This window comes from Oncorhynchus keta, unplaced genomic scaffold (assembly GCF_023373465.1).
Source record: "Oncorhynchus keta strain PuntledgeMale-10-30-2019 unplaced genomic scaffold, Oket_V2 Un_contig_433_pilon_pilon, whole genome shotgun sequence".
NCBI lineage: Eukaryota > Metazoa > Chordata > Actinopteri > Salmoniformes > Salmonidae > Oncorhynchus > Oncorhynchus keta.
In genome coordinates, this window is record NW_026287718.1 from 77,069 (window position 1) to 100,000 (window position 22,932).

General features: G+C 50.7%; 1 protein-coding gene and 1 long non-coding RNA gene across 2 annotated transcripts in view; one reads left to right on the forward strand and one right to left on the reverse strand.

The window, feature by feature from the left end:
- The window catches only part of LOC118363200 (phospholipid-transporting ATPase IH-like), a 53,504-nt gene that overhangs the window by 23,441 nt on the left and 7,131 nt on the right, over positions 1-22,932 (forward strand). The window contains exons 2-12 of the mRNA XM_052509288.1: positions 14,885-15,007; positions 15,475-15,564; positions 15,694-15,882; positions 16,661-16,789; positions 17,104-17,207; positions 17,322-17,372; positions 17,490-17,554; positions 18,709-18,790; positions 21,713-21,863; positions 22,123-22,320; positions 22,394-22,567. Coding sequence (XP_052365248.1) covers positions 14,885-15,007; positions 15,475-15,564; positions 15,694-15,882; positions 16,661-16,789; positions 17,104-17,207; positions 17,322-17,372; positions 17,490-17,554; positions 18,709-18,790; positions 21,713-21,863; positions 22,123-22,320; positions 22,394-22,567 — 1,356 coding nt within the window. The remainder of the gene's footprint in view (positions 1-14,884; positions 15,008-15,474; positions 15,565-15,693; positions 15,883-16,660; positions 16,790-17,103; positions 17,208-17,321; positions 17,373-17,489; positions 17,555-18,708; positions 18,791-21,712; positions 21,864-22,122; positions 22,321-22,393; positions 22,568-22,932) is intronic.
- LOC127924580 (uncharacterized) overlaps positions 22,582-22,932 on the reverse strand; it is a 1,524-nt gene continuing 1,173 nt past the window's right edge. Inside the window, exon 4 of the long non-coding RNA XR_008118277.1 lies at positions 22,582-22,932. This exon is cut by the window's right edge and continues 67 nt beyond it. This is a non-coding gene — a long non-coding RNA (uncharacterized LOC127924580).

A 22,932-nucleotide genomic window follows, 5' to 3' on the forward strand; every position in this document is an offset into this window, starting at 1 on the left:
TTAGACGCAGACCGGTCTTAATGCAAAATGTCTTAAAACTCTAAAAGCTTAAATCTAATCAGTAAAAGAATGTTGTCGGCTTAGCACTATATAAACGGTTGTCTGTGGCGGGAGAGAGAGAGAGAGAGAGGGGCTGGGCTGGAACAGAGACTCTAATAAGGTTAGAGATGCATTACCTAGAACACTGAGCTCCTGGGAGGACGATTGAACTGTCATCTACAGTATGATAAAGAGCATAATAAAGCCTTACTCTGCCTTCTTAACAACGCTATCAGCAAGACAGGTTCTGCAGGCCCTAGTTCTGTCATCCCTGGAATACTGTCCAGTTGTTTGGTCAGGTGACACAAAGAAGGACTTAGGAAAATTACAATTGGCCCAGAACAGGGCAGGGCGGCTGGCCCTTAAATGTAGACAGAGAGCTAGCATTAATCATATGCAAGTCAATCTCTCCCGGCTGAAAGTGGAGGAGATTGACTTCATCACTACTTGTTTTTGTAAGAGGTGTTGACAAGCTGAATGCACTGAGCTTGTCTGTTTAAACTACTAGCTCATCTCAGACACCCATGCATACCCCACAAGACATGTCACCAGAGGTCTCTTCACAGTCCCTAAGTCCAGAACAGACTATGGGAGGCTCTACATGGAACTCTATTCCACACTGTACACCTTATAGAACAGCTGGACTGTGAAGAGACACACACGCATACACACACACACATGATAACATACGCACTATACACACACATACACATGGGTTTTGTGTTGTAGATATGTGGTAGTAGAGTAGGGGTCTGAGGGCACATGGTGTGTTGTGAAATGTATTGTAATGTTTTTAAAATTGTATATAACTGGCTTAATTTCACTGGTCCCCAGGAAGAGTAGCTGCTGCCTTGGCAGGAACTAAAGGGGATCCTTAATAAATACAAAAGCAATGAGTGGCACTTACAGGGTCAGAGTTCACCCAGACATAAAGGTTTTCAGATGATTTTCATACATCCAAATCTACAGTAAATACCTAAATGCTTCAGGCCTCAGGTGAATGAGAAATCACACCATCTAACTCCATTCAAATCTTGATATTACAAATGAATTTGACCGTGCCAAATTTGATTGAATATTTACCAGCATGATTTAGAATATCTGACGAACAGGGCCATGTGGTAAACTGAGCCGACCATGAACAGGCAAATGGAGTGATTAGAAGAGGTCACTAGCGGGCCACGGGGCCTAGTGTGAGAGAACACAGGAGTGTGTTAGAACATGAGGAGAGGGCTTGATTAAAACCCAGTGAAGAGACTATACTAGGCCAGTGGTATAATGGCATGCAGTGCCTAAGTTCCAAATGGAATGCTGAAAGAGGTCAGGCTGACCCTGCAGTCAGAGATCTAATCAGTGATTGTTGTGGACATTCTCACCAGCGTTCCTCTAGTCCAGTCCTCCTGTACCCCCAACAACATACATTTGTGTTGTAGCCCCAGACAAGCAGACCTGATTCATCTCATTGAGGGCCTGATGATGAGTTGATAAGCTGAATAAGGTCTGCGTGTCTGGGGCTCCAATATAAATATGTACTGTTGGGGGTACTGGAGATGGGAAACATTGGACTAGAGTATAGTTGGTGAGGAAGCCTACAACAGTCATTGATTTGATCTCTCTGACTGCAGTCAGGCTGACCTCTTTCAGCTTCCCATTTGCATAGCATTATACCACTTACTCTGCTAACCAGAATGACCCCTGGTTGGGGATGACCATGTATGGAATTACAAGTATCAATGGTTACTGAATCTGTATTCCTCTCCCACTTGATGTTTCAGTAAGCAAAACCGCCCACTATCTTAGACCCCCAACTGTCTTGGACCCCCAATTATCCTACATCCCCAACTATTGTACTGTACTGTACAGTAGCAACAGTGTTGTCTTCTATAGAATGGAGGAAGCCCAGCAAGCACATAACGTTCTGTGAACCATACGTTTCTCAGAGCTTGGTGAGAGCGTGGGTTGTCCTATGGGTTGTCCTAAGTAACCTTCGTCTATGGGAATTTCAGTACCTCAACACAATGTTTTCTCCAGGTTTCCTCATGGTTATATCAAAAGTCATGTTCTCAGAATATTAAGAAACAATTCCATAAAAATAAAGAAAACATTAGTAACGTTCAAAGAACGTTGTAGGAATGTTATTTAAAAACATTTACATTCCGTTCTCAGCGTCAACAAAACTATTTGACTCGGTCCTCTATCTTAAGTGATTTTAATGAGTGCGTGTTTCCTTTGAAATAGGGTTTGAATAGTCTAAAATGAACAGCTTTGTATGAGTAAAAAAGACACATGTAATGCTATCTCCATCCTGGTGGCGCAGTGGACTAATTCAATGGATAGAGAACAGAAGATCATAGGTTTGAATCTCACTGACGCCATGCCACAATAAAAATGAATATGTTTGCATGAATAATGCCTAAGCACATTGATTTCCATGTGTCCTATCTGTGCTGGGAGTTAGAAACCATTAAACTAGCAGCCTTATTAAAACATGTTCTTAGAACGTTATTTAATTGCCTTCAAATAACCTAGAATTTCCATTCTCAGATCGTTAATAAAACCAGGAAAACTTTCAGCGAATCATAGATAAACGTTCTCAGAACCTCCCTGCAACCTAAAAATGTATGTTCCCAGAACAGGCAACATTTTCACTTCCGTTCTCAGAACGGTAAAGAAAAAAAAATGTTTTAACCGTCAGGAAACTCATGGCTTTGTTCCCACAACTTCCAAGGAACCAAAAGTGCCAGCTGGTAGGAAGCAGATGGGGTGAGAGAGAGAGAGATGTGTGGGAGAAGAGGGCAGGAGGTAGATAGAGAGGAGTGGGCCAGAAGAGGTCAGGAGGTAGACAGAGAGGAGTGGGCCAGAAGAGGTCAGGAGGTAGACAGAGAGGAGTGGGCCAGAAGAGGTCAGGAGGTAGACAGAGAGGAGTGGGCCAGAAGAGGTCAGGAGGTAGACAGAGAGGAGTGGGCCAGAAGAGGTCAGGAGGTAGACAGAGAGGAGTGGGCCAGAAGAGGTCAGGAGGTAGACAGAGAGGAGTGGGCCAGAAGAGGTCAGGAGGTAGACAGAGAGGAGTGGGCCAGAAGAGGTCAGGAGGTAGACAGAGAGGAGTGGGCCAGAAGAGGTCAGGAGGTAGACAGAGAGGAGTGGGCCAGAAGAGGTCAGGAGGTAGACAGAGAGGAGTGGGCCAGAAGAGGTCAGGAGGTAGACAGAGAGGAGTGGGCCAGAAGAGGTCAGGAGGTAGACAGAGAGGAGTGGGCCAGAAGAGGTCAGGAGGTAGACAGAGAGGAGTGGGCCAGAAGAGGTCAGGAGGTAGACAGAGAGGAGTGGGCCAGAAGAGGTCAGGAGGTAGACAGAGAGGAGTGGGCCAGAAGAGGGCAGGAGGTAGACAGAGAGGAGTGGGCCAGAAGAGGTCAGGAGGTAGACAGAGAGGAGTGGGCCAGAAGAGGTCAGGAGGTAGACAGAGAGGAGTGGGCCAGAAGAGGTCAGGAGGTAGACAGAGAGGAGTGGGCCAGAAGAGGTCAGGAGGTAGACAGAGAGGAGTGGGCCAGAAGAGGTCAGGAGGTAGACAGAGGAGTGGGCCAGAAGAGGTCAGGAGGTAGACAGAGAGGAGTGGGCCAGAAGAGGTCAGGAGGTAGACAGAGAGGAGTGGGCCAGAAGAGGGCAGGAGGTAGAGAGAGATGTGTGGGAGAAGAGGTCAGGAGGTAGACAGAGAGGAGTGGGCCAGAAGAGGGCAGGAGGTAGACAGAGAGGAGTGGGCCAGAAGAGGGCAGGAGGTAGAGAGAGATGTGTGGGAGAAGAGGTCAGGAGGTAGACAGATAGGAGTGGGCCAGAAGAGGGCAGGAGGTAGACAGAGAGGAGTGGGCCAGAAGAGGGCAGGAGGTAGACAGAGAGGAGTGGGCCAGAAGAGGGCAGGAGGTAGACAGATAGGGTGGGCCAGAAGAGGGCAGGAGGTAGACAGAGAGGAGTGGGCCAGAAGAGGGCAGGAGGTAGACAGAGAGGAGTGGGCCAGAAGAGGGCAGGAGGTGGATAGAGAGGAGTGGGCCAGGAGGTAGATAGAGATGAGTGGGCCAGAAGAGGGCAGGAGGTAGATAGAGAGGAGTGGGCCAGGAGGTAGATAGAGATGAGTGGGCCAGAAGAGGGCAGGAGGTAGATAGAGAGGAGTGGGCCAGGAGGTAGATAGAGATGAGTGGGCCAGAAGAGGGCAGGAGGTAGAAGAGGGTGGGCCAGAAGAGGGCAGGAGGTAGACAGAGAGGAGTGGGCCAGAAGAGGGCAGGAGGTAGATAGAGAGGGTGGGCCAGAAGAGGGCAGGAGGTAGATAGAGAGGAGTGGGCCAGAAGAGGGCAGGAGGTAGACAGAGAGGAGTGGGCCAGAAGAGGGCAGGAGGTAGATAGAGAGGAGTGGGCCAGGAGGTAGATAGAGAGAGTGGGCCAGGAGGTAGATAGAGATGAGTGGGCCAGAAGAGGGCAGGAGGTAGATAGAGAGGAGTGGGCCAGGAGGTAGATAGAGATGAGTGGGCCAGAAGAGGTCAGGAGGTAGACAGAGAGGAGTGGGCCAGAAGAGGTCAGGAGGTAGACAGAGAGGAGTGGGCCAGAAGAGGTCAGGAGGTAGACAGAGAGAGTGGGCCAGAAGAGGTCAGGAGGTAGACAGAGAGGAGTGGGCCAGAAGAGGTCAGGAGGTAGACAGAGAGGAGTGGGCCAGAAGAGGTCAGGAGGTAGACAGAGAGGAGTGGGCCAGAAGAGGTCAGGAGGTAGACAGAGAGGAGTGGGCCAGAAGAGGTCAGGAGGTAGACAGAGAGGAGTGGGCCAGAAGAGGTCAGGAGGTAGACAGAGAGGAGTGGGCCAGAAGAGGTCAGGAGGTAGACAGAGAGGAGTGGGCCAGAAGAGGGCAGGAGGTAGACAGAGAGGAGTGGGCCAGAAGAGGGCAGGAGGTAGACAGAGAGGAGTGGGCCAGAAGAGGTCAGGAGGTAGACAGAGAGGAGTGGGCCAGAAGAGGTCAGGAGGTAGACAGAGAGGAGTGGGCCAGAAGAGGTCAGGAGGTAGACAGAGAGGAGTGGGCCAGAAGAGGTCAGGAGGTAGACAGAGAGGAGTGGGCCAGAAGAGGTCAGGAGGTAGACAGAGAGGAGTGGGCCAGAAGAGGTCAGGAGGTAGACAGAGAGGAGTGGGCCAGAAGAGGGCAGGAGGTAGAGAGAGATGTGTGGGAGAAGAGGTCAGAGGTAGACAGAGGTGGGCCAGAAGAGGGCAGGAGGTAGACAGAGAGGAGTGGGCCAGAAGAGGGCAGGAGGTAGACAGAGAGGAGTGGGCCAGAAGAGGGCAGGAGGTAGACAGATAGGAGTGGGCCAGAAGAGGGCAGGAGGTAGACAGAGAGGAGTGGGCCAGAAGAGGGCAGGACAGACAGAGGAGTGGGCCAGAAGAGGTCAGGAGGTAGATAGAGAGGAGTGGGCCAGGAGGTAGATAGAGATGAGTGGGCCAGAAGAGGGCAGGAGGTAGATAGAGAGGAGTGGGCCAGGAGGTAGATAGAGATGAGTGGGCCAGAAGAGGGCAGGAGGTAGATAGAGAGAGTGGGCCAGGAGGTAGATAGAGATGAGTGGGCCAGAAGAGGGCAGGAGGGCCAGAAGAGGGCAGGAGGTAGACAGAGAGGAGTGGGCCAGAAGAGGTCAGGAGGTAGACAGAGAGAGTGGGCCAGAAGAGGTCAGGAGGTAGACAGAGAGGAGTGGGCCAGAAGAGGTCAGGAGGTAGACAGAGAGGAGTGGGCCAGAAGAGGTCAGGAGGTAGACAGAGAGGAGTGGGCCAGAAGAGGTCAGGAGGTAGACAGAGAGGAGTGGGCCAGAAGAGGGCAGGAGGTAGACAGGAGGTGGGCCAGAAGAGGTCAGGAGGTAGACAGAGAGGAGTGGGCCAGAAGAGGTCAGGAGGTAGACAGAGAGGAGTGGGCCAGAAGAGGTCAGGAGGTAGACAGAGAGGAGTGGGCCAGAAGAGGTCAGGAGGTAGACAGAGAGGAGTGGGCCAGAAGAGGTCAGGAGGTAGACAGAGAGGAGTGGGCCAGAAGAGGTCAGGAGGTAGACAGAGAGGAGTGGGCCAGAAGAGGTCAGGAGGTAGACAGAGAGGAGTGGGCCAGAAGAGGGCAGGAGGTAGAGAGAGATGTGTGGGAGAAGAGGTCAGGAGGTAGACAGAGAGGAGTGGGCCAGAAGAGGGCAGGAGGTAGACAGAGAGGAGTGGGCCAGAAGAGGGCAGGAGGTAGAGAGAGATGTGTGGGAGAAGAGGTCAGGAGGTAGACAGATAGGAGTGGGCCAGAAGAGGGCAGGAGGTAGACAGAGAGGAGTGGGCCAGAAGAGGGCAGGAGGTAGACAGAGAGGAGTGGGCCAGAAGAGGGCAGGAGGTAGACAGATAGGAGTGGGCCAGAAGAGGGCAGGAGGTAGACAGAGAGGAGTGGGCCAGAAGAGGGCAGGAGGTAGACAGAGAGGAGTGGGCCAGAAGAGGTCAGGAGGTAGATAGAGAGGAGTGGGCCAGGAGGTAGATAGAGATGAGTGGGCCAGAAGAGGGCAGGAGGTAGATAGAGAGGAGTGGGCCAGGAGGTAGATAGAGATGAGTGGGCCAGAAGAGGGCAGGAGGTAGATAGAGAGGAGTGGGCCAGAAGAGGGCAGGAGGTAGACAGAGAGGAGTGGGCCAGAAGAGGGCAGGAGATAGATAGAGAGGAGTGGGCCAGAAGAGGGCAGGAGGTAGATAGAGAGGAGTGGGCCAGAAGAGGGCAGGAGGTAGACAGAGAGGAGTGGGCCAGAAGAGGGCAGGAGGTAGATAGAGGAGTGGGCCAGGAGGTAGATAGAGAGGAGTGGGCCAGGAGGTAGATAGAGATGAGTGGGCCAGAAGAGGGCAGGAGGTAGATAGAGTGGGCCAGGAGGTAGATAGAGATGAGTGGGCCAGAAGAGGTCAGGAGGTAGACAGAGGAGTGGGCCAGAAGAGGTCAGGAGGTAGACAGAGAGGAGTGGGCCAGAAGAGGTCAGGAGGTAGACAGAGAGGAGTGGGCCAGAAGAGGTCAGGAGGTAGACAGAGAGGAGTGGGCCAGAAGAGGTCAGGAGGTAGACAGAGAGGAGGCCAGAAGAGGTCAGGAGGTAGACAGAGAGGAGTGGGCCAGAAGAGGTCAGGAGGTAGACAGAGAGAGTGGGCCAGAAGAGGTCAGGAGGTAGACAGAGAGGAGTGGGCCAGAAGAGGTCAGGAGGTAGACAGAGAGGAGTGGGCCAGAAGAGGTCAGGAGGTAGACAGAGAGGAGTGGGCCAGAAGAGGGCAGGAGGTAGACAGAGAGAGTGGGCCAGAAGAGGTCAGGAGGTAGACAGAGAGGGTGGGCCAGAAGAGGTCAGGAGGTAGAGAGAGGAGTGGGCCAGAAGAGGTCAGGAGGTAGACAGAGAGGAGTGGGCCAGAAGAGGTCAGGAGGTAGACAGAGAGGAGTGGGCCAGAAGAGGTCAGGAGGTAGACAGAGAGGAGTGGGCCAGAAGAGGTCAGGAGGTAGACAGAGAGGAGTGGGCCAGAAGAGGTCAGGAGGTAGACAGAGAGGAGTGGGCCAGAAGAGGGCAGGAGGTAGAGAGAGATGTGTGGGAGAAGAGGTCAGGAGGTAGACAGAGAGGAGTGGGCCAGAAGAGGGCAGGAGGTAGACAGAGAGGAGTGGGCAGAAGAGGGCAGAAGGTAGACAGAGAGGAGTGGGCCAGAAGAGGGCAGGAGGTAGACAGAGAGGAGTGGGCCAGAAGAGGGCAGGAGGTAGACAGAGAGGAGTGGGCCAGAAGAGGGCAGGAGGTAGACAGAGAGGAGTGGGCCAGAAGAGGTCAGGAGGTAGATAGAGAGGAGTGGGCCAGGAGGTAGATAGAGATGAGTGGGCCAGAAGAGGGCAGGAGGTAGATAGAGAGGAGTGGGCCAGGAGGTAGATAGAGATGAGTGGGCCAGAAGAGGGCAGGAGGTAGATAGAGAGGAGTGGGCCAGGAGGTAGATAGAGATGAGTGGGCCAGAAGAGGGCAGGAGGTAGATAGAGAGGAGTGGGCCAGAAGAGGGCAGGAGGTAGACAGAGAGGAGTGGGCCAGAAGAGGGCAGGAGGTAGATAGAGAGGAGTGGGCCAGAAGAGGGCAGGAGGTAGATAGAGAGGAGTGGGCCAGAAGAGGGCAGGAGGTAGATAGAGAGGAGTGGGCCAGAAGAGGGCAGGAGGTAGACAGAGAGGAGTGGGCCAGAAGAGGGCAGGAGGTAGATAGAGAGGAGTGGGCCAGGAGGTAGATAGAGATGAGTGGGCCAGGAGGTAGATAGAGATGAGTGGGCCAGAAGAGGGCAGGAGGTAGATAGAGAGGAGTGGGCCAGGAGGTAGATAGAGATGAGTGGGCCAGAAGAGGGCAGGAGGTAGATAGAGAGGAGTGGGCCAGAAGAGGGCAGGAGGTAGATAGAGAGGAGTGGGCCAGAAGAGGGCAGGAGGTAGATAGACAGGAGTGGGCCAGAAGAGGGCAGGAGGTAGACAGAGAGAAGTGGGCCAGAAGAGGGCAGGAGGTAGATAGACAGGAGTGGGCCAGAAGAGGGCAGGAGGTAGATAGAGAGAGATGTGTGGGAGAAGAGGGCAGGAGACAGACAGAGATGAGAGGAGTGGGTGAGACGAGAGTGTTGTCAGCATCTCCAGACTCAAGCTATCCAGTCTATCTATACTGTATGTGCTCTCCTCTTCTCTCCTCCATGAGAGCACGAGAACAGACTGTGTACTATCAGCAGACATGCCATGATGATACGCCATGTACAAGAGATAGTGAGTGGTCTTGTACCAATACTAAAGGCACTCTTCCCTTCTCCCCCACTTAGTAGTCTAATCACAGATCCCACACCTTACTGGATGGGTGAAAACAATGTAGAGGAACTCTTATTTTCACCTATCCTGTCATGTTACGTCAGTGTTTACTGGTTCTCGTCGGGCAGGCAGGGAGGATGTGCAGTATTTATGCGTGGGCTTGTACCCTCATTAACACTGCCCCGCCTCATGTTCTAACAGGAACATCAGTTTGTGTCTTTCATGTGCTATTACTTAGAGAATATATTTTAAAGCCCGGGGGGAAAAATCTGTTTTGGAAGAGGGTTGTTTTTTAGAATAGAACATAGAATACATCTTTATCATCCATAAAGTTAATAGGTTCATTTGGTTGTAGTTGTGTGGATGTCTCAATGGCTGCGGTCTGTACCCGGTGTTTCTCTGGTTGAGGGTGACTCCCTTTCCTCTGTCAGGCAGAGGACAATACAGTGTTCATGGTAGAAGCTGCCTCCTCTGCTCCTGAACAATAAACACTCTCTCTTTCTCACTCTCACACCCGCTCTTCCTCTCGTGACTCATCTGAGATAGGGAGTGGTGTATGTCTGAGAGTGAGCTGAGTGAGCAAGATAAATGTTGGGATTGTGAAAAGGAAAGAGAAAGCAAGAGTGTGGGCTGACTGTGAGAGAGAGAGGACCAGCTCTTATCTGGAGAGAGGAGATCCCAGCTGTTCCCAGTCTGCTGCTGATACACACAGAACAGAAGGCTGCTCTTCTCTCCTCTCTCTTCCTCATGCTAGGTCTTCTCTCATCTCTTCTGCTGCTCAGATCACCAAAGCAGGCCAGCTACGGCTGCATCTCAGTAGTCTATAGTGGTATTCTCCACTCTTAACCCTTTGATTGGTGAACCAGCATCATGAGGATACTAGAAGATTTAGCCACTATAGAATATCGGGATCTACCCCCAGAATCACCAGTCAAAGGGTAAAGAGACTAGAAGAGGGTGCCACTATAGACTACTGAGATGCACCAATTCAAACCTCCACAGGCTCAATGATCCAGAGGTGGAGTCTCCTCCTGTCCTGTCTGAGGTGTGTATAGGACAGGTGAGCTCAAAATAGCTAAACACTAGTGGGGGTGACCAGAGTAGTCTAGGAGGCTAGGAGTGCTCAGTGAATGAACCCCACAAGACATGGCTGGAAACTAGGGCACGTTGCTAGGGGAAAACAATCCTATTCCCTGGACACAGGATTACCGTCACCTCTTGTTATACTGCAGCAGGAGTTGTGTGTGTAATGTCTGTTTCTCTGGGCAAGGGGATGTCAACAGCAACAAACTGACGCAGAGGCTATAAGCCAATAAGAGAGTATTGTTGACAGCTGTAGTATAGTAATACTATGGTGGAGAGCAGAGTGGGAGGTCTGCTTAGAGAGGCTCAGTGGACACACACACACACAGGTTCTTTGTTCAGTCTTTAGGCTGCATTCCTCTGTTCCATGAATGAAATCATGTAGGGCACTAGGGCTGAATGTTTTATAAGAGAGATGCACTGCCCAGGACAAGATTAGTCAAAAAGGTTCAGTTTTGTTACAGTACATTGTGACGCAACAACGATACTGTATGGTGAAACTGTAAGCCCAATTGTCCCTGTGCCATTTAGCAGACACTTTTATGCAAAGCGACTTCCAGTCATGCGTGCAGACATTTCTATGTGTTTGTGGTCCCGGGAATCAAACCCACTATCCTGGTGTTAGAAACGCGATGCTCTGCCAACTGAACTACAAAGGACTAATTCATTAACAAGAGCTAACGGATGTTTAATCTGCTTGGCCGATATACCACAGTGCCCTCTGTGAGTAAAAATAATATCTAAAGGGATGTTAGCCTGTACTCGCCCCACTTACATAACCGCTAGCTAAAGATGCTAATGCTACACATGCTGGCTCAATGTAATCCCTGTCAAATGGGATGGATGGGTGGACCCGTGGTGCGGTATGGGGCATTCACACTCATCACCTCACACTGGCCTCTTCTGAACCACAGCTTACCAGAGCCTGGATGGCTGAACACATTTGCTTGTCTTACAGGTCATACTGAACAACCACACTGGCCACTCTGACCTTTTAAACAGCTGAGGTTTGATTGATTAGGTATGCAGAGTAGCAACCGTTCAGGTGTTGATAAGATCATTCCCTGCAGCCTCTGTCTGGCTCCAGTGAGTGTGTCTACAGAAAGAACCAGGTCGGACTGTATCTTAGGCTAGTGGAACTGTATCTTAGGCTAGTGGAACTGTATCTTAGGCTAGTGGAACTGTATCTTAGGCTAGGTGGAACTGTATCTTAGGCTAGTGGAACTGTACCTTAGGCTAGGTCGACTGTATCTTAGGCTAGGACGACTGTATCTTAGGCTAGGTGGACTGTACCTTAGGGTAGATCGGTGGTATCGTAGGCTAGGGCGGCTGTATCTTAGGCTAGGTCGACTGTATCTTAGGCTAGGTCGACTGTACCTTAGGCTAGGTCGGTTGTATCTTAGGCTAGGTCGGCTGTATCTTAGGCTAGGTCGACTGTATCTTAGGCTAGGTCGACTGTACCTTAGGCTAGGTCGACTGTACCTTAGGCTAGGTCGACTGTATCTTAGGCTAGGTCGGCTGTATCTTAGGCTAGGTCGGCTGTATCTTAGGCTAGGTCGGCTGTATCTTAGGCTAGGTCGGCTGTATCTTAGGCTAGGTCGGTTGTATCTTAGGCTAGGTCGGCTGTATCTTAGGCTAGGTCGGCTGTATCTTAGGCTAGGTCGGTTGTATCTTAGGCTAGGTCGACTGTATCTTAGGCTAGGTCGGCTGTATCTTAGGCTAGGTCGGCTGTATCTTAGGCTAGGTCGGCTGTATCTTAGGCTAGGTCGACTGTACCTTAGGCTAGGTCGGCTGTATCTTAGGCTAGGTCGGCTGTATCTTAGGCTAGGTCGACTGTATCTTAGGCTAGGTCGACTGTACCTTAGGCTAGGTCGACTGTACCTTAGGCTAGGTCGACTGTATCTTAGGCTAGGTCGGCTGTATCTTAGGCTAGGTCGGCTGTACCTTAGGCTAGGTCGACTGTATCTTAGGCTAGGACGACTGTACCTTAGGGTAGATCAGCTGTATCGTAGGCTAGGTCGGCTGTATCTTAGGCTAGGTCGGCTGTATCTTAGGCTAGTTCGACTGTATCTTAGGCTAGGTCGACTCTATCTTAGGCTAGGTCGACTGTACCTTAGGCTAGGTCGACTGTATCTTAGGCTAGGTCGACTCTATCGTAGGCTAGGTCGACTGTACCTTAGGCTAGGTCGACTGTATCTTAGGCTAGGGCGGCTGTATCTTAGGCTAGGTCGGCTGTATCTTAGGCTAGGTCGGCTGTATCTTAGGCTAGTTCGACTGTATCTTAGGCTAGGTCGACTCTATCTTAGGCTAGGTCGACTGTACCTTAGGCTAGGTCGACTGTATCTTAGGCTAGGTCGACTCTATCGTAGGCTAGGTCGACTGTACCTTAGGCTAGGTCGACTGTATCTTAGGCTAGGGCGGCTGTATCTTAGGCTAGGTCGGCTGTATCTTAGGCTAGGTCGACTCTATCTTAGGCTAGGTCGACTGTACCTTAGGCTAGGTCGACTGTATCTTAGGCTAGGTCGACTCTATCGTAGGCTAGGTCGACTGTACCTTAGGCTAGGTCGACTGTATCTTAGGCTAGGGCGGCTGTATCTTAGGCTAGGTCGGCTGTATCTTAGGCTAGGTCGGCTGTATCTTAGGCTAGGTCGACTGTATCTTAGGCTAGGTCGGCTGTATCATAGGCTAGGTCGGCTGTAGCTTAGGCTAGGTCGACTGTATCTTAGGCTAGGTCGGCTGTATCTTAGGCTAGGTCGACTGTATCTTAGGCTAGGTCGGCTGTATCTTAGGCTAGGTCGGCTGTATCTTAGGCTAGGTCGGTTGTATCTTAGGCTAGGTCGGCTGTATCTTAGGCTAGGTCGGCTGTATCTTAGGCTAGGTCGGCTGTATCTTAGGCTAGGTCGGCTGTATCTTAGGCTAGGTCGGCTGTATCTTAGGCTAGGTCGGCTGTATCTTAGGCTAGGTCGGCTGTATCTTAGGCTAGGTCGGCTGTATCTTAGGCTAGGTTGAGGAGTGATATTACCACTATGGTGTATTTGTAAGAATGCAGGAAGGATGGTTGAAGGTTTCCAGTACAAGGTTTCCAGTTCAGGATATTTATTAACTCATTTAAAAAAGCACCGCAAACGGACGCAGGAGCACATGGGCGGTAGGATGGCGATATGGAATGGCTTGAAAGGCCGGTAGGTAAGGTTTTGGTCTGGAGCGAATACAAAGGGGACATAGATATAAGACAAAGTGGCATAACTAAGGAGACATACAAAGTATAACATGCTAACCAAACAAAGGACATGACCAATATCCATGGAACAGGATATACACTATATTCAGACAAAGGAGGTATTCTAAGGAAAGCATTATATAAACGCTCTGATTGGCAATAAACATACAGGCTAGAAAGTTAGCGTTAGAATGCCCAGAACTGGGCGCCCGGCTCACACCCCGGTGGTAGCCCGGTTCTAAATGGAATGCAGTCAATGCTAACCCAGTTCACTTGGGGGAATAATCAAATCCCCTCAGTGTCTCTCTGTCTGGGCTTGTCCAGCTTCTTGAGCTGGCTCACTGGTAATAAACAGACATGGGCAAACATGTAGCACTCTAATGGACGCAACCCATTTAGTAACTTAAGGCTCAGCGAGTAAGGAAATTACTTTAAGATGATATTATATTTGATTTCCCTCTTTTCTTTAAATATTTGATTATGTTTGATCAGATTCTATTCTATTTGACTATTCCAGACAGGTGTGAAATCAGTGGGTTGACCTTCCTATGGTGCTGTGGTGTGTGTTGGTGTGTGTTTGTATATAGGCGTGTGTCATAGTTAGTGTTGAATGGGAGAGTTATTGTAAGGTGAAAGGCTTGTAGCCATCACTCATTAATCATTCCCCACCCGGTTACATGACTCAGAGGCCTTACTCACTGCTACTGGAGGTCTGTTGTGTCATGTTTGTTAGGTCGCCACTTTATTACACACAACACAGTCATTTATTCTGTTTGCGACTGTAATGCTATTGTGTCATGTTTGTTAGGTCGCCACTTTATTACACACAACACAGTCATTTATTCTGTTTGCGACTGTAATGCTATTGTGTCTGCCAGACTGTCTCTGCATTCAACATTTACATTTACATTTACATTTAAGTCATTTAGCAGACGCTCTTATCCAGAGCGACTTACAAATTGGTGCATACACCTTATGACATCCAGTGGAACAGCCACTTGCATCTAAATCTTTTTTTTTTGGGGGAAGAAGGGGGGTGAGAAGGATTACTTACCCTTACTTACCCTATCCTAGGTATTCCTTGAAGAGGTGGGGTTTCAGGTGTCTCCGGAAGGTGGTGATTGACTCCGCTGTCCTGGCGTCGTGAGGGAGTTTGTTCCACCATTGGGGGCCAGAGCAGCGAACAGTTTTGACTGGGCTGAGCGGGAACTGTACTTCCTCAGTGGTAGGGAGGCGAGCAGGCCAGAGGTGGATGAACGCAGTGCCCTTGTTTGGGTGTAGGGCCTGATCAGAGCCTGGAGGTACTGAGGTGCCGTTCCCCTCACAGCTCCGTAGGCAAGCACCATGGTCTTGTAGCGGATGCGAGCTTCAACTGGAAGCCAGTGGAGAGAGCGGAGGAGCGGGGGACGTGAGAGAACTTGGGAAGGTTGAACACCAGACGGGCTGCGGCGTTCTGGATGAGTTGTAGGGGTTTAATGGCACAGGCAGGGAGCCCAGCCAGCACAGGCAGGGAGCCCAGCCAACAACACGAACCAAGTTTGGTGAGACAACGACATGTTGGCTGGAGCAGGAAGCAACTGCCTGACAACCAGCCAGTCAGGCCCCCAGCCAGGCAATGAGGCTACATTTGTTGCCCCTGTGTCTTCTCCTGTCCTGTCCTGACCTGCCCTGATTTGTCCTGTCATGATCTGACCTGACCTGTGTGCTGACCTGGCATTGACCTTTGACGTCTTGACCTCTGTGCAGTGTGCTGGAGAGGAGAACTGGGTGGACACCAGGACGGTGTACATTGGAAACAAGGAGCCCCCACCCGGAGCAGAGGCCTACATTCCCCAGAGGTACCCCGACAACCGCATCATCTCCTCCAAGGTGAGAACCACAACCATGCTACAACCACATTACAACCACGTTATAACCACGTTACAACGATGTTATGACCACGTTATAACCATGTTACAACCACGTTATAACCACGCTACAACCACGTTACAACCATGTTACAACCACATTACAACCACGTTACAACCATGTTATAACCACGTTATAACCATGTTACAACCACATTACAACCACGTTATAACCATGCTACAACTACGCTACAACCATGTTACAACCATGTTACAACCACGTTACAACCACGTTACAACCACATTACAACCACGTTATAACCATGCTACAACCACATTACAACCACATTACAACCACGTTATAACCATGTTACAACCACATTACAACCACGTTATAACCACATTACAACCATGTTACAACCACATTACAACCACGTTATAACCACATTACAACCATGTAACCATTTGCTGTTGCTTCCCTTTCCACAGTACACCTTCTGGAATTTTGTTCCGAAGAATTTGTTTGAGCAGTTTAGAAGAATTGCCAATTTCTACTTCCTCATCATATTTCTTGTCCAGGTCAGAGCTTGACTGGTAGATTCAATTTGAGTCAATTTAAGGCTTAGTTGGCAAGAAGTATAAATCTGGCAAACGCAGAAGTTTCAGATGACAATAGATCATTCTCTCTTTCTCTCCCACCCTCTTCAGTTGATAATTGACACTCCCACCAGTCCCATCACCAGCGGACTACCTCTCTTCTTTGTCATCACTGTCACGGCCATCAAACAGGGCTATGAGGACTGGCTCAGGCACAAAGCAGACAATGCTATTAACCAGTGTCCTGTGCACGAGGTGCAGCATGGGAAGGTGATCAGGAAACAGAGTCGTAAGCTGAGGGTACGTATCATCCTACAGCTGAAAATGACCAGGGATCAAACCTGGGTTCTTTGTATCAGACCCACGTATTAAGGTGTATTTTGAGTCGCGACCCACCATAAGGGTTGAGCAGAGAAAAAACATAAACAGACCAAAGACGAAGTACAAAATATAATTTTGGCAGCGGAGAGAACATTTTTCAATTTTAAAGCTAATTTCCTGCAATTCTACACATTTTTGTCATGGAGCTGAGAAAGAATTGTGCAGTTTTTAAGCACATTTCCTGCATATTTTAACATGGCTAATGCTGTGTTCTTATGCTCAAATCATTCTAACACAATCTATGGGGGCCTCATTGTCTAGTTTTATTTTGTTGATTGTAAGTTCTCAAAGATTCTAGACTATTATAAAAAATATATATAGGTCCATTATCTTTTCTACACACTTTCTATTTGGTTTTAATTGTTTACATTTCCAATTTTTAAGTAAAATGTTTTGCAATGCACAACAAATGTCATCCCGCTACCAACCTGGACCCACAGTGACCCACACGTGGGTCCAACCCACATGCTTTAGGCAACTCACGACTGTGTTATCCTATTGAGCTAAAGACATCTCTCTCACGCTCTAACTTCCAACCCACCCATTCACCCTTCCTTCCTTCCTTCCTTCCTTCCTTCCTTCCTTCCTTCCTTCCTTCCTTCCTTCCTTCCTTCCTTCCTTCCTTCCTTCCTTTCTTTCTTTCTTTCTTTCTTTCTTCTTCCCTCCCTCCCTCCCTCCCTCCCTCCCTCCCTCCCAGGTGGGTGATGTGGTGCTGATCAAGGAAGATGAGACGTTCCCCTGTGACCTCATCCTTCTCTCCACCAGTAGGGAGGACGGGACCTGTTTTGTCACTACAGCCAGTCTGGATGGGGAGTCCAGTCACAAGGTAACACTACACTCTGACTGAGAGAGAGGAGGAGGGAGATGGGAGAGGTGGCTGAGGCAGAGATAAAGAAAGAATGGGATAGAGTTGAGGGAGAACAGAAGAGTGAAAGAGAGAGAGAGCGTGGGAGACGGGGGACAGAGGGGAAAGAGTGAGTGAGAGAGAGGGTATGAGTGTGTATGTGAGGGATATAGAGAGATGGAGCGAAATGGAGAGAGAGAGTTTGTTTTCTGTTTCATTAGAGGAGTAATGTGAGATGCGTCTTGATCTCGCTGTGTTCTTGATCTCGCTGTGACTCCCTCCATCCCTCCACAAAGACCTACTATGCTGTGCAGGACACTCAGGCCTTCATCACAGAGGAGGATTTCGATACTCTACAGGCTTCTATTGAATGTGAACAACCACAACCAGACCTCTACAAGTGAGTGACAACACTGCACACAACACTGCATCCAGACAATCAGAACTGGTTGTATAGAGAAAAACAACGCAAAACACACCAACTCACACATGCATACCCTCTCTCCTTGGACAGATTCGTGGGCCGAATCAATATTTATTCGGACAGAAACGAGCCCATCGCGAGGTAAATCCATACCCAGGAAATTGACTCCAAATTCAGGAAGTCATTGCTCGTGTGTTTGCACAAAAACATTTTTTGAAGTGTATTCTAACAAAGAAGTGTATTCTGTGTTTGCTTCAGGCCTTTGGGATCTGAGAACCTACTTCTCAGAGGGGCGACACTGAAAAACACACAGCACATATATGGTAAGACACTACACTGGGTGACCTTGTAATGACATCACTAATAGAATCTAAAGACACTACACTGGGCGACCTTGTAATGACATCACTAATAGACTCTAAAGACACTACACTGGGCGACCTTGTAATGACATCACTAATAGACTCTAAAGACACCACACTGGGTGACCTTGTAATGACATCACTAATAGACTCTAAAGACACTACACTGGGCGACCTTGTAATGACATCACTAATAGAATCTAAAGACACTACACTGGGCGACCTTGTAATGACATCACTAATAGACTCTAAAGACACTACACTGGGCGACCTTGTAATGACATCACTAATAGACTCTAAAGACACTACACTGGGCGACCTTGTAATGACATCACTAATAGACTCTAAAGACACTACACTGGGCGACCTTGTAATGACATCACTAATAGACTCTAAAGACACCACACTGGGCGACCTTGTAATGACATCACTAATAGACTCTAAAGACACCACACTGGGCGACCTTGTAATGACATCACTAATAGACTCTAAATAATAATAATAATATATGCCATTTAGCAGACGCTTTTATCCAAAGCGACTTACAGTCATGTGTGCATACATTCTACGTATGGGTGGTCCCGGGAATCGAACCCACTACCCTGGCGTTACAAGCGCCATGCTCTACCAACTGAGCTACAGAACCACGACCTTGTAATGACATCACTAATAGAATCTAAAATAGATTCCTAGTTTTCATTCATATAATGGGTTTGGAATGTTTAGAGGTTCCTTTCCAAATCATTAAGTTCCTGTGTTCACACTGTGGATTGCATATTGAGGCCAGCTGCTGAGGCCTGTACAGACCTGTATGAGTGAGAATATTACAAACTGTCAAGCAGGAATGCCGTCATTACACTGCATGAGATGACATGACTGCAAGCCAAGTCTTATTATGAAATCAGATGAGTGTGATGGGAGTTGATTTCTCAGATAATTGTAGGACACCATGACAGTATTCAGTACCGACAGAGACTTGTCAGATCTGACTGATATTATTGTCATCAGGGCTGCATCTCAATATTACAGTGTTGTTCCCTTTCCTAGTCTCTTTCCTTCATCTTCACAGATGTGAAATGTCTCCCCAAGTTGACCCTCTGGTTTGTGTCTCCTAGCTGTTGCCATCTACACTGGTATGGAGACCAAGATGGCGCTCAACTACCAGTCCAAGTCCCAGAAACGCTCTGCAGTGGAGAAGTAAGGCCCACTAACATGGTTGTGTTTTCCACTTTATGATGCGTGGTTACCATGTTTCCAGACAGGTTCACTTAACGTTAATTGCCACCTAATTGCATCATATCCGTTTCCCCCTAAAGACCCATTCAGACCGTCCACCCTTCCTGAAGACATTCTTATGTAATTTCCTCTGCATCTGTCTCCCCTCCTCTCTGTCTCCCCTCTTCTCTGTCATCCCTCCTCTCTGTCATCCCTCCTCTCTGTCTCCCCTCCTCTCTGTCTCCCCTCCTCTCTGTCTCCCCTCCTCTCTGTCTCCCCTCCTCTCTGTCATCCCTCCTCTCTGTCTCCCCTCTTCTCTGTCATCCCTCCTCTCTGTCTCCCCTCTTCTCTGTCATCCCTCCTCTCTGTCATCCCTCCTCTCTGTCTCCCCTCCTCTCTGTCTCCCCTCTTCTCTGTCATCCCTCCTCTCTGTCTCCCCTCCTCTCTGTCTCCCCTCCTCTCTGTCATCCCTCCTCTCTGTCTCCCCTCCTCTCTGTCTCCCCTCCTCTCTGTCTCCCCTCCTCTCTGTCTCCCCTCCTCTCTGTCTCCCCTCTTCTCTGTCATCCCTCCTCTCTGTCTCCCCTCTTCTCTGTCATCCCTCCTCTCTGTCTCCCCTCCTCTCTGTCTCCCCTACTCTCTGTCATCCCTCCTCTCTGTCTCCCCTCCTCTCTGTCTCCCCTCCTCTCTGTCTCCCCTCCTCTCTGTCATCACTCCTCTCTGTCTCCCCTCCTCTCTGTCTCCCCTCCTCTCTGTCTCCCCTCTTCTCTGTCTCCCCTCCTCTCTGTCTCCCCTCCTCTCTGTCTCCCCTCCTCTGTCATCCCTCCTCTCTGTCATCCCTCCTCTCTGTCTCCCCTCCTCTCTGTCTCCCCTCCTCTCTGTCATCCCTCCTCTCTGTCTCCCCTCCTCTCTGTCATCCCTCCTCTCTGTCTCCCCTCCTCTCTGTCTCCCCTCCTCTCTGTCATCCCTCCTCTCTGTCTCCCCTCCTCTCTGTCATCCCTCCTCTCTGTCATCCCTCCTCTCTGTCTCCCCTCCTCTCTGTCTCCCCTCCTCTCTGTCTCCCCTCCTCTCTGTCATCCCTCCTCTCTGTCTCCCCTCCTCTCCGTCTCTCCCCCCCTCTCTGTCGCCCCCTTTCTATCTCCCCTTTCTATCTCCCCCTTTCTATCTCCCCCTTTCTATCTCCCCCTCTCTGTCTCCCCCTCTCTGTCTCTCCCCCCTCTCTGTCAATCCTCCCTCTCTGTCTCTCCTCCCTCTCTCTCTCCTTCCCTCTCTGTCTCCCCCTCTCTGTCTCTCCCCTCTCTGTCTCTCCCCATCTCTGTCTCTCCTCCCCTCTCTGTCTCCCCCTCTCTGTCTCTCCCCCCTCTCTGTGCCCCCCTTTCTATCTCCCCCATCTCTGTCTCTCACCCCCTCTCTGTCTGTCCTCCCCTCTCTGTCTCTCCTCACCACTCTGTCCCCCCCTTTCTATCTCCCCTCTCTGTTGCCCCCTTTCTATCTCCTCCCTCTCTGTCTCTCCTCCCCTCTCTGTCTCTCCTCCCTCTCTCTCTCCTCCCTCTCTCTGTCTCCCCCTCTCTCTGTCTCTCTGTCGCCCCCCTCATATCTCCCCCTCTCTGTCTCTCCCCCCTCTCTGTCTCCCCCTCTCTGTCTCTCCTCTCCTCTCTGTCACCCCCCCCCTTTCTGTCTCCCCCTCTCTGTCTCTCCCCCTCTCTGTCTCTCCCCCTCTCTGTCTCCCCCTCTCTGTCTCCCCCTCTCTGTCTCTCCTCCCCCTCTCTCACCTCCCCTCTCTGTCTCTCCCCCTCTCTGTCTCTCCTCCCCTCTCTGTCTCCCCCCTTTCTGTCTCCCCCTCTCTGTCTCTCCCCCCTCTCTGTCTCTCCCCCCTCTCTGTCTCCCCCTCTCTGTCTCCCCCTCTCTGTCTCTCCTCCCCTCTCTGTCACCCCCCTTTCTATCTCCCCTCTCTGTCTCTCCTCCCCTCTCTGTCTCTCCCTCCCTCTCTGTCTCTCCCCCTCTCTGTCTCTCTCCCCCTCTCTGTCTCTCCTCCCCTCTCTGTCTCTCCCCCTCTCTGTCTCTCCTCCCCTCTCTGTCTCCCCCTCTCTGTCTCTCCCCCTCACTGTCTCCCCCTCTCTGTCTCCCCCTCTCTGTCTCTCCTCCCCTCTCTGTCACCCCCTTTCTATCTCCCCCTCTCTGTCTCTCCTCCCCTCTCTGTCTCTCCCTCCCTCTCTGTCTCCCCCCTCTCTGTCTCTTCTCCCCTCTCTGTCTCTCCTCCCCTCTCTGTCTCTCCCCCTCTCTGTCTCTCCTCCCCTCTCTGTCTCTCCTCCCCTCTCTGTCTCTCCCCCCTCTCTGTCTCCCCCTCTCTGTCTCTCCCCCCTCTCTGTCTCTCCCCCTCTCTGTCTCCCCCCTCTGTCCCCCCTCTGTCTCTCCTCCCCTCTCTGTCTCTCTCCTCTCTGTCTCCCCCTCTCTGTCTCCCCCTCTCTGTCTCTCCCCCTCTCTGTCTCTCCCCCTCTCTGTCTCTCTCCCCTCTCTGTCTCCCCCCTCTCTGTCTCCCCCTCTCTTTCTCCCCCTCTCTGTCTCTCCTCCCCTCTCTGTCGCCCCCCTTTCTATCTCCCCCTCTCTGTTGCCCCCCTTTCTATCTCCCCCTCTCTGTCTCTCCTCCCCTCTCTGTCTCTCCTCCCTCTCTGTCTCTCCTCCCTCTCTCTCTCCTCCCCTCTCTCTGTCTCCCCCTCTCTCTGTCTCTCTCCCCTCTCTGTAAGCCCCCCCCTCATATCTCCCCCTCTCTGTCTCTCCCCCTCTCTGTCTCCCCCTCTCTGTCTCTCCTCTCTGTCACCCCCCTTTCTGTCTCCCCCCTCTCTGTCTCTCCCCCTCTCTGTCTCCCCCCTCTCTGTCTCTCATCCCCTCTCTGTCACCCACCTCCAGGTCAATGAATGCGTATCTGATAGTGTACCTGTGCATCCTGATCAGCAAGGCTCTGATCAACACAGTGCTGAAGTATGTGTGGCAGGCTGACCCGGACAAAGACGAGCCCTTCTACAACCAGAAGACTGACACAGAGAGGCAACGCCATATAGTAGGTTATAAAACTACAATCATTTTTATGCAATAGCTGATGTTTTTTTTCACCTCTCACTTTCCCTTTCTCTCTCTCTCCCTGTCACCTCTGACTGTCCCTCCTCATACCTCCCTCCTCTCTCTCTCCCTGTCACCTCTGACTGTCCCTCCTCCCCCCTCTCCCTCCTCATACCTCCCACCTCTCTCTCTCCCTGTCACCTCTGACTGTCCCTCCTCCCCCCTCTCCCTCCTCATACCTCCCTCATCTCTCTCTCCAGTTGATCCGGGCGTTCACAGACTTCCTGGCCTTCATGGTGTTGTTTAATTACATCATCCCCGTGTCCATGTACGTTACCGTGGAGATGCAGAAGTTCCTGGGGTCCTACTTCATCATGTGGGATGATGAGATGTTTGACGAGGAACTGGGAGAGAGGGCTCAGGTTAACACATCTGACCTCAATGAAGAACTGGGACAGGTAGGCTATACACACAGTACACACAGTACACACACACACTCACCACTCTTACCTGAATGTGTGTGTTTTCCAGGTGGAGTACGTGTTTACAGACAAGACAGGCACCCTGACAGAGAACAACATGGAGTTTATAGAGTGCTGTGTGGACGGCTATGTTTACGTCCCTGATGCCATCTGTAATGGACAGGTCATGCCAGGGTCAACCAGCATGGACATGATCGACTCCTCACCTGGACCAGGCGGCAAGGTGAGACAGAGAGCCTCACTGATGGACTGTACAAATATGTAGAGGACAAGTTACCCTTCCCTAACCACTGATGCAGGGTCAGACATTGTTTCATTCCACAATGAAGACCAGCTGGATACTAACAGCCTTTACCTGGATGTCCTGGGTGAACCGTAACCCTATGAAGACCAGCTGGATACTAACAGCCTTTACCTGGATGTCCTGGGTGAACCGTAACCCTATGAAGACCAGCTGGATACTAACAGCCTTTACCTGGATGTCCTGGGTGAACCGTAACCCTATGAAGACCAGCTGGATACTAACAGCCTTTACCTGGATGTCCTGGGTGAACCGTAACCCTATGAAGACCAGCTGGATACTAACAG